Raw genomic sequence first — 13,911 nt, 5'->3', positions numbered from 1 at the left:
AGTCGGGCATCAACGTGTGTACCGTCAATTGCATCAATACAATTCTGTTTAATTGTTTGTTAGATAGTAATTATATTATGAATCGTATGACAAGTTATAAAATAAAACCACTCATAGTTACCTTGAAATATGACATGTATCGAGAATCGTTGACAATTTATTCTGGAGTGGTAACAAATGATGGATCCTCCGGTTTAATTATTTTTGCTGCTAAGCTAACAAGAGCCTGTATGCCTTTAGAAAAGTAACGAATTATTGTTTTAGAAGAATGTTGAAATCTTTTCATATCTCTTCTAATTGATTCATTTTGTGACAGAATGTACAGTGTTATAGCCAACACCTCCCTACACACGTCGTTCTGGAAGAACCCTAGAGGCCGTGATTTAGACATAACTCGTGCAAAAGATCCATAAAAATTGGTGCTGTCATTCTGAAAATATTTGTAAACCTTATTGGATGGGCAGAAAGCATTTCACCAACTCATCTGTCTCCAACAAAGCTGGATGTCATGTAGGGAATGCGAGCAGTGCTACTCCCGTAATAATCCAACAACAATATCGCAATTGCTGTAACAAATGTCATTCTCTACGACGCACACGTTGTGGATTCATCCTAAATGATATAAGATGTAAACATAATTAGTGCATAATAAGATATTGCTGCAGCACTACCAAATATTAATTGCTCAAATTCAGAATATATAATACACAACTTATAAATAAAGCATCAACCACTAACAGGTACGTATGTAGATGATACAAATATATTAAAAAAAGATAACATGATTAGAAGTTCCAAACATTTAAAAAAAAATCGACATAAGTAGAAGTTTATATTTCTGCAACAAATACATATACCATACAAAAAAAAATATCATTCCTCGACCAAAACCCGCAAATATTCGAGACGCAATTCAGGCTCTAGCGCCATGAAAATTTTCATTTGAGTTGAATCCTCAAGTTTTTTCGCACACTGTGCGTGAAATCGTTTGTCGGCCACAACTTCAGGAATAGTGCCCAAAAGCCTGATACAGTCTAATATGTTAGCATCAGATATTGGTGGAGCTGCAAAAGCTTCAATTAAACGATCGAAGGAGGTGTTCACAAAATGTTCCTTCTCTTTATTTTTCTTAGCAATCCTTGGCCTCTTTAAAATTGTACTGGACTCCCCCATATCCCTTTGGTTAATGTTATGCACTTCTTCAGCGGGTGTTAATGGCTCAGGTGTGATCTCATCTGGTATCTCTGTGAAACCGCTTTCAGTAGGTTGAATGAAAACTTTCCCGTTAAGACAACCCATTTAAATATTATGTCAAGTTTTTCTTCAAATTCCGGCTCTATTCCATACTGTTTGTACTTCTTCGCTGCCGGTACCGCCTGTGGTATAGCATTTAGAGGGGATATTTAGAAAATTATAATGAGATAAAACAAATTGCGAAGCTAACAATTCATGAATTATATAGAAATTTACCTCTAGTTTTTCAGCCCACCATTCAGCTGGAGCAACAATTGTCCTTTTAATCAGATCCCAACCCAGACCGGTAGATCCGCATTTCAACTCCTTCCATATTTTTCATTCCTTCTTCAACTGGTCCCATTTGTTTTTAAATTTAAGCCGGTCGTAATCCTTGTTAGTCAATTCTTTGAATCTCTTACCAATGTTTAGCCACCCTTACTTATTAAAATACGTTGTTGGTCTGTTCCCCAGTTCTATTTCTTTAATACACAGATCGCAAAAAATATTTGTAACGTCTTTGTCCCACATTGCGGACTGACCCCCTTCAACTACTTTAGACATGATTTAACAGCAGTGTCGTGTAATTATTCTGAATAAAAACATATTAAGAATAACTTTTTGCTAAAAATGAATCAACATCCATACATGTCGTGGAATCAACAAAATGCAAAAAAAAAAAAAGAACCATCTACATAATTAACCAATAGCAGTGTCAATATTTGCTAAAAAGAAAAAAAAAATACACAAAGGATATATGTGGTTTGGTCAAAGACCTACATCCACAGTAAGACATCAAACATGTTTTATTATCCAATTACGTAAGAGTACATTGCTATGATTATTCATGGAGAACACTACTACAACTACCAAGTACATGTGTAATAAACAACTTCTAATATATGTCATGGAATCCAACTTCTAATATATTGTGTATTCCTAAATGCAACTTCTCATACATGTTGATGCACAACTAATGAGACAGTTGCTATATAGAAATTGTTAACGCAATAACATAACACAATGCGTTCTGCTGCAATACATTTTCCTCTCCAAGTTATTAGAGGCTGCATACTATTGTTGTACCAAAATTAAATTTGTAGCTCTTTAAATGCATTCAAAACAGTTTCGAGCCATACATACATCTCCAGCTGCCATATATTCAGCTGCCATATACACTAATTTTTTGATAAAATTGCATATCAATGAAATTGTTTTTCACAAAGCTATTAAAGGCTGCATCCTATCGTTGTACCAAATAAATGTTGTAGCACTTTAAATGCATTCAAAACAAATGAAAAATGCTTGCAGCAGTGTATAATCTCTCGCAAATATGCAGAAATTCCATAGAATAGTGTTCAAATAAATTGTGTATTTGGAATGAAGCACATGGTACACAATTTTTGAATGAAGTTTGATTCAAAATAGACAATTCATTCCAAATAAATTGTCTATTTGGAATGAAGTTTGTCCAAAAAAGGTTTTGCTGATCTTTTGGAATGAAGCACATGGTACACAATTTTGTATTCATGAGCAAATCTGTGCTAAAAATATAATATAATACTAATGGTGTTATGAAATTCCAGAAACTGAAACATTTATATGCATGAAGTTCCAATTATCTCTAATTATGCTCACAAAAATGATAATTTTAGAAGCAAAAGGGGCACCTCTATCTCTAGACTGAAAACAATGTAACTTTTGCTGCCTGTTTAACTCCTCAAATAATGGTAACTAGAAGGTTAATTACCTGGTTTATGCTAGGTAACCTAATAATCTGGAAACATGAAAGATTTCACTACAAACCAAAAGTTCAGAAAGAAACCCATAAATTCAAAATTACACAAAGGATATATGTGGTTCGGTCAAAAACATATTAATCAAATCCATCCAAAAGAAGCCCATAAATCCAAAAACATATTAACAGACCAAGGAGAAACTTCAAAGATCCCATAGAACCCTCTATGGCTTCCTATTAAGTATCATTACAAACCAAGTGCATACTGTGAGGAACAATGCTCGTGACTCACTTTCAGAAACCCCAACCTTCTCTAAAAAAACTTGTAAAATGGATAATTGAAAACCAAAGTGAAGATCATTATCCATCCCCACTCTTCACAAATGTTGATCCAATCGCTCAAATTCCCAAACAGGACTTAAACCTACAGCAAACCCAATTCAGCACCGCACCAACCAAGATCAGCTTAACAATATCAAAAAACAAATCAAAAAATCACATTTTGAAGCAATGCCGCAGAAGCTTCAGATCTTAGACCAGCATGAAATTTACAAATGAACAGATAAATGCCACCAATGGATGAATGTTACAAATGAACAACAATAGAATCCAACAGATAGAAGGTGCAGCAAACTGCAGTAATGCAGTAATGCAGAAATTTTGTAGCATTTTAAATGCATTCAAAACAAAGTAATGTAGAAATTTTGTAGCACTTTAAAATGCTTTTTCATTAATTCTTTGACATTTTTTTAGTCCTCAAAACTTCATTGAACAGGATTACTAATCCCATAACCCTTTGAATCTTTATAGGCATCACATATAAACATAAAGGTTAACATTTATAAAACTTGTTTAGAGATAACTGTGCTCACTACACTCTTTACAGGATAATATCAATCATCTCAGCGTGGCAATACATTTTCTCTCGCAAATATGCAGAAAATCATCTCTCTCGTGCCAAGTTCAGTGTATAATGCCAATCATCTTGTGAAAGCACTCAAACGGTGAAAGACTATATGCAATAATGCTTGAAGCAAAATAAGAATAGAACACACACAATTCCATAGATATATACTGCCACAAAAAATAGAAAGTTGATGGTGTAACCAGGATCCTTAAATGCAGCAAGCATTTTTCATCCTCTTATTTTTTATATGATATCAGGGCATTAGGTTTGACACTTAGGCTTTTACCATAAATCGAAACAGGATCCTTAATAGAGACATTATTTGCAGCACATAAACATTTAGCTAAAGAAATCCACTCGCATTGTTGGAGTTCAAAAACAACGAAGACGACAATGGCATAGAAATCTTCGGTCAAGCAATAAACAAGGTTTACGGTCGGATCTATACAAATAAACGACGTTCGTGGATCAACAAAGAACCATTTACGGCCACCGACGTTCGATCGCTCTAGAGGAAACATTCCTTACGATTTGACGGTGAGGGAAAGCATACCTTGCGATTGACGGGGGACGAATCGAAAGGAAACTCTCCGATCTCCTCTACGGGGGACGAATCCAGGGAGGGAGAGCGCGAGGGAGAAGAGGGGCAACTAGGGCAATATCACGAGCTGAACGCGGGACGCAGCCCCCACCCCGCGTCACAAACCTATTAAGGTTTCACAGAAGTTAATGCACTGCGGCAGGAATAATCCACGCGAACGCAGGTTCCAAACACAAGACCCGGGGGCGGGCTCTTCAAGCCGCCGCACCTAAATAATCTGCCCCAAACGGGCCCTAAATCCAACACTTTGACATGTCTTCACAATCCTTTGCCATCTAACTTTTTTAAGTCAGCCATCATGACATGGATAGCCATTTGGGTTAGACTTGCTGTGGTTTTAATCCTAGTAGCTCTAAGATTCAACATTTTTCATATACATGAGATTCTAGGTTGGAGCCCTGAATTTTTTTTTCATGGTTTTGGTTGGTTTTTTTGTCATGTCATTGATTTTATTTGGCAGATGTTAAGTGTATGGTAAGTTTTGTTTTAATAAACAGTGCTAAACATGATAGTTCTCGTTGAGGGAATAGTTGGAAATTATTTAATTAGAGAGTTCTCTCAAGAGTTATGTGGTACTTATTAAACATAAATGCAAAACATTTAGCTTACATTGTTAGAAATAATTGAAAACATGAATTTTGTACACGTAAAGTGGGCATTGATCCGAAATGCAGTGAAACACTCATTATCATTCAAGTATATATGTCGATTAAGTTGTATATGGATTTTGAATTGATAAATCGATCTCATGATGAACGAGTTAATTATCAAGTAGTACAAGTATTTACTAATTCTAAGTTCAATTCAAATGTTTCAATATTTTTGAAGGGTTCTCTAAAATTCTTAAATTAGAGAAACTGCACCTGCTGATATTTGAGCTTTTGCTTTAGATAGAATTTTTTTTTTGAATCAGATCTTGTGAGAATTCAATTGTTTTTCCACCAAATTCTTTTCTAATGTTATTGACAACTAGGGACTATCACTTCTTACTATATTCCCAAACATAGAAAACATTGGAGTCACATATTATGGTTAAGTGCCCTTAAGTCTGCAAAATCTCGTTGGATTCCCTACATGATTCCAATCTTCTGATGACAATATTCCTATTCCACCAAGAAATTGTGTTAACCTATTTAATCTTCTAGACTATGATCAATAGTACTAGATCACAAGTAATTTTAATTTTTCTGGTCGCTAAATATTAACACATCAATTTATTTTTCAAATAAACAACGATTTCACAATACTAATCCAAAGAAAAGAAAAGTTTAGTTCCTACATATTGATACGTAAAACACAAGAATTTCATTGAAACAAAATCAAGGTTTACCAAAAAAAAAAAAAAAAAGTAAAGTAAGAATACACCTGGATTTAATTTCTTCTTGCTCCAAGCCAATCATCTTCTACAATGTGCTTTCCCTTTGAATTCCTCTTAACAGTCTCCACTACACATCAAATTCACTTACATACACATTGCACATGGACTCTACTTTCATACAGAACAAGTGTATCTTACACTCTCAAACACTTTAAAACCTTTCTCGGAACTCTCAGAAAGTCCCTTTTTATCTAATTTTGGCAAAATTCGCTGTTGAACCTGTCATAACGTGCAAAAAAATTTAAAAATGGTGGTTCATGATACCTGTTGCTATGCGGCATTGTGGCGCTCCAATGGGCGTTCTTCATTCTAGGTGCCATAGTGTCTAGCTCTCAGGTTTGGGACATTTTTTCCTGGGCCAGGAGCCCTGGCACTGTAACCGACACTGCTACAGAAATTGCTAGGTATTTCTGGTACTGAACTTTTGATATTTTTTTCCCCGATTTGTTGTCCTGTGAACTTCCTGCATGGCATTAAAAAAAATTTACTATACAAAACATACAATAACATTATATTTATGCGCATGTATACAACTATTTTTATATACTTATTACACTTAACAGGCATTTCTTCCATGTGAGATTTAATACCACTGCTCTTAAAGTTTCTTCTGATTCTCATCATTCTCTTCAACGTAGCATGCTCAACTACAAATTCTGTAGAAGCTAAATTCCATTATAACTGTATAATTGTTAATCATGACGCTCTCTAGCTTCTTTTGTATGATGGTTTATAGGAATATATACTCATAATGGTACGTAATGATGAAGTGATGCCACATTTCACTGCTTATGGAGCAGTATATGGAAGAAAAATGGGGGCATGCAGTTAAGTCTTGACTCCATCAATGGCTTCCTTTCCCATTAATTTTTATAATTTCCCAGTTAAGCCTCGGCTCCATCATTGAAGAAACCAACAATTCTTCGTAAAGGTTAGAAGTTGAAATATTATTAAAAATAAAATAAAATGATGAATCAAAATCTGGGCTTACTATTATGCGTCATGCTAGGTGTATTTAGATACCCTGATCTATACTTAGTAGTGATTTCATCAAATTGAAGTTTAGACTCTTTAGGAGTTAATCTTAGCCTAGCACTCATGAATTTATAAAACATACACTGTAGGAATGGTGTTGGACTTCGAATAATAATTTGTTCTTCTAGTTGTGACAATTAGCTTTGTTCTGCCATTTGTGCTTGCTGGTCCAAAACCATGAGGGTAGGTATCCACTCTTGGCGATTTTCTTATGAACATAAACCCATTTCCCTTGTTGATGTAAAGACAAAGGTCTTTAATGGACAATTTAATCCTATCTCGTGCTTCTCTCTTTTTATATATATTCAAAAGCTCTTATAATTATCCATATAAGATATACTGGAATTATTGTTAATATCTTATTTTTCTTTCTTAGGATATTTCCATAGTTAAATGCTTTCCCTAAGCATTAAATAATAATCCATATTTAATGTGGCATGTATATTATTGAATATCACGGAATAGCTGTAACAAAATAATTAATTATCAACTATAGAAAACTGTACCAACTTAATTGACATGCGATATGATAATCACATGCTGATTAAACATCTTGCAAGTAAACTTATTTTTTAGGATAAAATGTATCAAAGTGCTGTTGAAGCTTTCTGATTAATCTCTGTGTGATACATCGGGTAACCTTTTCTTTGTTTTTTTGGTCTAGTATCAAAGATTAGTTCTATCAAATGACAAATAATATTAAGAAAAGCCAATTCTATAATATAGTGTATACAACATAAAAAAAACTTCAAATACGGCGATGTAGGAATGGAGATATAGTATCAAAGATTAGTTCTATCAAATGACAAATAATATTAAGAAAAGCCAATTCTATAATATAGTGTATACAACATAAAAAAAACTTCAAATACGGCGATGTATATATATATATATATATATATATAGAAGATAGATATATATAGATAGATATAGATAGATAGATAGATAGATAGATATAGATATATAACTAGATAAGCAAGTCATATGGCGTAATAGGTCCATTGGTTATTCATTTCTTATATCAAACACTATCATATAAAAACTTGAATTTGACTTGCCAAGACCTGCTCTGGTTCTTAGATTATATTTCGGTGGAGAGCATCAGGAGCAATTAGCTAATTACAATTACACGGTATATTCTTCTGGTGTTTTTATTTGAGAGAATAATTGTGTAATCTTTAGGCAGCATATTCATAAAAATTTTGGTGAGCAATATGCAGACTTTCTAACATAAACTTTTAACTTGACAGGACAATAGTATGAAAATATTATTCCAAGTAACGCAAAAAACATTATTATTGAAATTTTACAAAATAAATAAATAAAGAAATAAATAAACAATGTGACCATGCACCTCACTCCATATACCTTAGCATAAATGTAGAAATCGGAGCATTTAGGTTGATTTTTGACAACTCTTACGGCTCCTTTACACCACCTTAATGTTGTTCTGTCTGCATCTTAATTCAGTGTTGATAATCATTTTTTCTTTCTATATTGTTCAAGCTATGTGTTTCTTTTTAAACATGCTGTCTCAAGTTAACTTGTATTTACAAGTATTGTCAATTTGATGCTTATGCATAATTTTTAAAGAGAACATCAACCGTCCAATACTTCGGTGCAGATAATTATGTTTACTTTTTAATCTGGAGTGGATATGTGATCATATTTCATCATGTTAGGGTTAATTTAAGCATTCTATTACATCCAGGTTGCCCCATAAATTTTGAGTACATGGACTACAATATCATCACAAATAAGTGCAAAGGACCCCAATATCGTCCTGAACCTTGCTGTTCAGCCTTCAAGGAATTTGCCTGCCCTTATTCAGAGCAGCTTAATGATCTCACAAATGATTGTGCCACCACCATGTTTAGCTACATAAATATCCATGGAAAATATCCTCCCGGCCTTTTTGCTTACGAATGCCGCGAAGGGAAGGACGGTCTCGACTGTTCCAATTATGTCATCAAAACCGACAACTCTACAAGCTCGGCCAGCATGATTCGAAGCATCTCCCCTGTAATAGCTACTGTTTTGGGAGTTACTGTGGCTTTGCTCGTTTATGGAAACTGATGGTAACTCGACGTTTCCTGGAGATTCATTATAACAACAGGTTCATTAAATGGTGACTTGTGAGGCTTGGGTTTTTCAAATGAGATTAATTGTTAACATGTATTCAAAGTGATTCAGCTGGTACAAGCCTTTTTCTGGGAAAAGAAGTGTATACTTTGTTGTTGGTGTTGTTTGTGGAGTTATTACTTTAAACTCGTTTCAGTGGGGATGTTTATGTTAAATTAAAGTGGGGTTTCTTAATTTCAATATGTTAACAACCTTTTGCTAAGCTTGATCGTTGTGGACCATCTCTTTGGCAAAATATATGTTTGGTCGAATTTCGAATTTGAGAGCATCGAGTACTTCTCCATGTAGAGATTTTCTAGAGAAATGTTGCTTCATGGGCTATGTTTTTTTTGTCTCATGGATTGTTGATAATATTTGCCCACGGTTTCCTTGTATTGTGAACTTGCATGCAGGCCTTGTAGTTGAGTTAGTGTGTTGCACATACATTAGGTGGGTAAGAATTTAGAAACAAATGGTGAGAGAATTTAGATCGAGAAGTTGTAGCAAAAAAAGAAAAAGAAAACAAATATTTATTTATGAAAAATTTTATAATATCTTTTCATTAAACAAGAGTGTATTATCATCATGAAGAAAATTCATTAATAAACTTTATTTGTTTTTGAAAAGGAATCATCATCATTAAAAGTGGAAGAGTACGCTATTTTGTTTTTCAAGCGAATGTGGTATAATTTTATGCATCATGAAAGGAACTTTATGGCTCTATCTTTTTTTTTAAAAAAGAAGATTTTACATGCATACCGCTTAGATTCTTCTGTATTTATATATATATATATATATATAACACCAAACTTCAATTTTTACATGCATGCCACCTTTGCGTATGAAAATGTATATTTAACTTTTTAAAAATTAAGTTTGGTATTTTTTATGTGATGCGAAATACTTGAGCGGTTTAAATGCAATTGTATACACTACAACTGTTAGCATGAATCTCAAAGCATTCGAAAGGCCTAGGCGACGGACAGACAACCAAGCCGTCCTACCGCTCTACTGTCAACCGTGTGGTGAAGAATCGGCTGACACGCCATAGTGAGTGATTCAAACGAAAGACCACATCGATAGTCCCAATCAACTGAGGCATGGGCGGGAATCCTTCATCGCAACAAATCAGTTGACCCGCCTTTACTGCAGCGGACAAAATCGACATCCGACCAAGGGCCTCAGCCGACCGACGCGTACTTCAAAAGACAAAGTAGCCACTTAGCTGGTTGTCTCAATCAGTCGAATAAAAGTAAGTTGGCCAGCTAACTACCACCATGTTAAAATTAAAATTGTAATGCAAATATGATATGAAATCAATACAATCAATTAAAGCATCAAATGTATTAAGACGAGTTTCCATAACCACTCCATCATTTCTATAATTGTACAAAATAAACTCCTATAAATAAGACAACTCTCGATTCTCTCTACAGAAAATTCTAACTTGCTATACTCTCTTTCTCTTTTCCGTCCTTCACTCAATCCTAAACTCTTGGGGTGTGTTTACAAAGGACAAATTCAGATTCAACATCCTAAAATGTGGTGCGGTAAGCGTGGAAATGCCATAGATGAGACGTGGAAAATACTACGAAGAAGAAGCTTCCCAAAGAGAGAAAACACACATGGAGCCCAACAGAGATGCTGTACAACCAGACGTCCATGCACAAGTCCAGGGCTTACAAGCCCAAATGACCCTCATGATAGAGCAATTTGAAATCCTACTGCAGCAATCACCCAGAGGAACGATCACCTGCCCCATTTGGAGGCGGAACCTTATGAGGTTCATTCTCGAAGACCCCTACCGACAAACTCACCTACTCCATACAACCAAGTCAGGAACCAACGGACAATGCGAGTCCCAACACACTGACACCGGTGCATCTGGAGAGGCAAACAGGTGATGGGAAGAACAGATGCGAGTGTCTGTCTGACCGCTCGTAGAAGGATTGTTCACTCGCCAAATCAAAGAGGCATACTCCTGCCCGAGCTATGATCCCTCACCTGGATTCTTACAAACGAAAGAATGACGCAATTGACCATGTAGCGTTGTTCAAATCTTTTGTTGGTCTGCTCTAAATCGACAACCCTATATTGTATCGTCTCTTCTTAACCATCAACTATCGACAAAGTATTATGCGCGACCGCATGTTTACCAGTAAATGCAATGTTTGACACCCCTAAACGTGTCAATGGCCAAAATAGTCCAGACCAACCAGAGCAAGGAATATTTTAAACTAGCCTCACAACTCAAGAAGACCCTAACTTTATGAGGTCGAAAGTGGCACTAACAGTACCAACGTGACCATGGACATGACACAAAGGAATGTATTCACCTCCAAAACCTAATTGAGGAGCCTATTCGCACCGAGAAGCTCAAAGATTTTGTTGCAGTCAGCACAAATATGCAGCGACAAGGCAAGGCAGCTACAGGAGAACCCTCAAATGAAAATGTCTGAGCCAATGTGGTCAACGTAGCATGGACAATCACAAACATTTTTGAGAGAAGATCCTGGCCCTCTAGCTGAAAGAGAGAGTTCAGGAGAGTTATGCTCCATCGTAACATTTTGTCAATTATCTTTACAGATGTGGATCTCCCACCTAAGGGGAACCCCTACAATGAAGCGATCGTCGTCACAATACCAATAAAAAATTTTCAGGTGGATACTATTTTTGTTGATATTAGGAGTTTGGTCAACTTCCTATGCAAAACGTTGTTTGATAAAATTGACCTAAAGACCAACCGATTGACAACACCTGCCAGCACACTGTTTAGATTTTTCGGGGAAAGGAAAGAGGCACTGGGCCTCATTCCCCTACCCATCTCTTGGAGAGAACCCGAGAAGTAGTACAATAATATAGAGGACTTTCTTGTGGTGGAATCCTTGCCGACCTATGATACGCCCCTAGTTTGTGTTGTTTTCTTGCGTGTTTTATGTTAATTTAAATCCTCGATAACAATGTCAAAAATTTGACCCATCTTGAAATTACGCAGTAATTTAGCTTCCAAAAATATAGTTAAAAACTTGACCCAATGTATATTAAGAAGTTGGTGTGCAAAATCGAAACATTATAAAATATATAAAATAGTTTACACACTAGAGGTTCTACGCAAGTGCACATATCACTTCAAGTAATATAGGGCTATCTTTAAAAAACTCAAGTAACGATCCCACAAAGAAGCAAAGTAAGAAATCCCTTAAGCTAATTATAGCCTACTAATTTCAGTTGTTAATTTTGAAGGTCGATTTAAGTGATATTTCTAATAAGTACTCCTGAAGGTAAGTTTTAAGTTTAAAACAACAAACAACTACTGTTAAATGAAAATATTAATTTTGAAGATACCCCTTTCTGGATGAATTGGTTTGGAGAATTTTGAGATGTTAAAAGCTACTATTCTTATGTAGTGAATTGGATAATGTATAGGAATAAGATACATTAAATATTGTATGTACCAAATAGGAGCAATCATATTCTTTACCCTCTGAGAGTGCATAAAAAATATTGACTAATCCAGAGTTTGATCTCTAAATCCATGGTTAGGTTGAGAGGATAATGGTCTCACTCCAGAGCTCCCACTTCTCCTTTCCCTGTGGGCTAACAATCTCGCTTTAATTTCCAAGCAATTGGACCAAATTGTGGATTTTAGTCTGTCACCCTAAAATCTTCAATTCTAAGCTCATCAAAGTATATTTCCCTATTTATTTGCACTCAAACCCATGGACTACATTCTCATCCATGAAATTGAATGCTATTCTTACTTTGTTGTAGAAAGCATAGCCCTTTGGAATTTATGTTTCTCAACAAATGTTAACATTACAACAAGCCTAAGTTCAAGTAAAAGCCATCACATTTATATTTAAATCGCATACTAACATGCATCCCAAAATCCTACACATAAATCCTACTCATTGCAAAAGAAAACTAAAATGAAAACAACAACATAATCTTCTCATGCCACTATTTCCTAACAGGAATAAAGAGTAAATAAAATACTCACAAAGCACGAAGAAAACACAACGAAAAACTTCATTACAAAAAACTTCATTACATTAAATCATTAAATCAAATCCACTTGATAAGTGTTTACAAAATCATAAGATAATGAAGAACACAATACTTAGCTTTTTTCCTTTGAAAGAAAGATAAAGATCTCTCCCACAAATTCTCTCATTGATCAATGCAATGCTAGTACAATTCCTTACATATTCTCTCAAAATCCCCTCTCCAATCTCACCAAAAAAGGTATAAATCTACATTTCTACTCCTATTCTAAGATCTCTAAGCATTCCTCTCGTTTTTCTTAACATACACACCAACACACACACACACTAGGAGAGGGGTCAACCCTTCTATTTTAAAGAGACACAAAATTCCTTCACTTTCCTAAAAGACATATCTTTTCATTCCAAGAGACAAATCTCTCCATCCAAGAGACATATCTCTTCATTCAAGAGCCTTTCCTAAGTGTTTAGATTCCTTGAACCACTAGAGCTTTCTAGAACATCTAAAAATAGTCAAAAACCACCAAAAAGCCATCCATAACCATCTCTTTCAAGAGACAAATCTCTCCATCCAAAAGACATATCTCTTCATTCAAGAGCCTTTCCTAAGTGTTTAGATTCCTTGAACCACTAGAGCTTTCTAAAACATCTAAAAATAGTCAAAAACCACCAAAAAGCCATCCATAACCATCTCTGGCGCCTCTGCACCTGTTCTCTAGATTCTAGCGCCCTTGGCGCCACTAGCGCCGCCCTGCAACAACTCCACCAATTTGCTCCATTTGGCTCCGTTTCAGCTCCGTTTTGCCTCATTTTAGTTGTGTTTTGCTCCTAACTAATATAAATATAAGATAAGAAAGAAAATAACCTTTCTTTAAAGTGTAATTTCATTCAAAA

General features: G+C 35.2%; 1 protein-coding gene across 1 annotated transcript in view; it reads left to right on the top strand.

Annotated features, from left to right (window-relative positions):
- Window positions 1-9,208, top strand: part of LOC110036794 (GPI-anchored protein LLG1-like) — a 12,401-nt gene extending 3,193 nt beyond the window's left edge. The window contains exon 3 of the mRNA XM_020741322.1: window positions 8,604-9,208. Coding sequence (XP_020596981.1) covers window positions 8,604-8,968 — 365 coding nt within the window. The 3' untranslated portion in view covers window positions 8,969-9,208. The remainder of the gene's footprint in view (window positions 1-8,603) is intronic.
- Window positions 9,209-13,911: the final 4,703 nt, after the last annotated feature.

Source organism: Phalaenopsis equestris, unplaced genomic scaffold (assembly GCF_001263595.1).
Source record: "Phalaenopsis equestris unplaced genomic scaffold, ASM126359v1 Scaffold210921, whole genome shotgun sequence".
Classification (NCBI taxonomy): Eukaryota; Viridiplantae; Streptophyta; class Magnoliopsida; order Asparagales; family Orchidaceae; genus Phalaenopsis; species Phalaenopsis equestris.
Note: the sequence above shows the minus strand (reverse complement) of the source record. Positions and strands in the feature narration are given on the sequence as shown.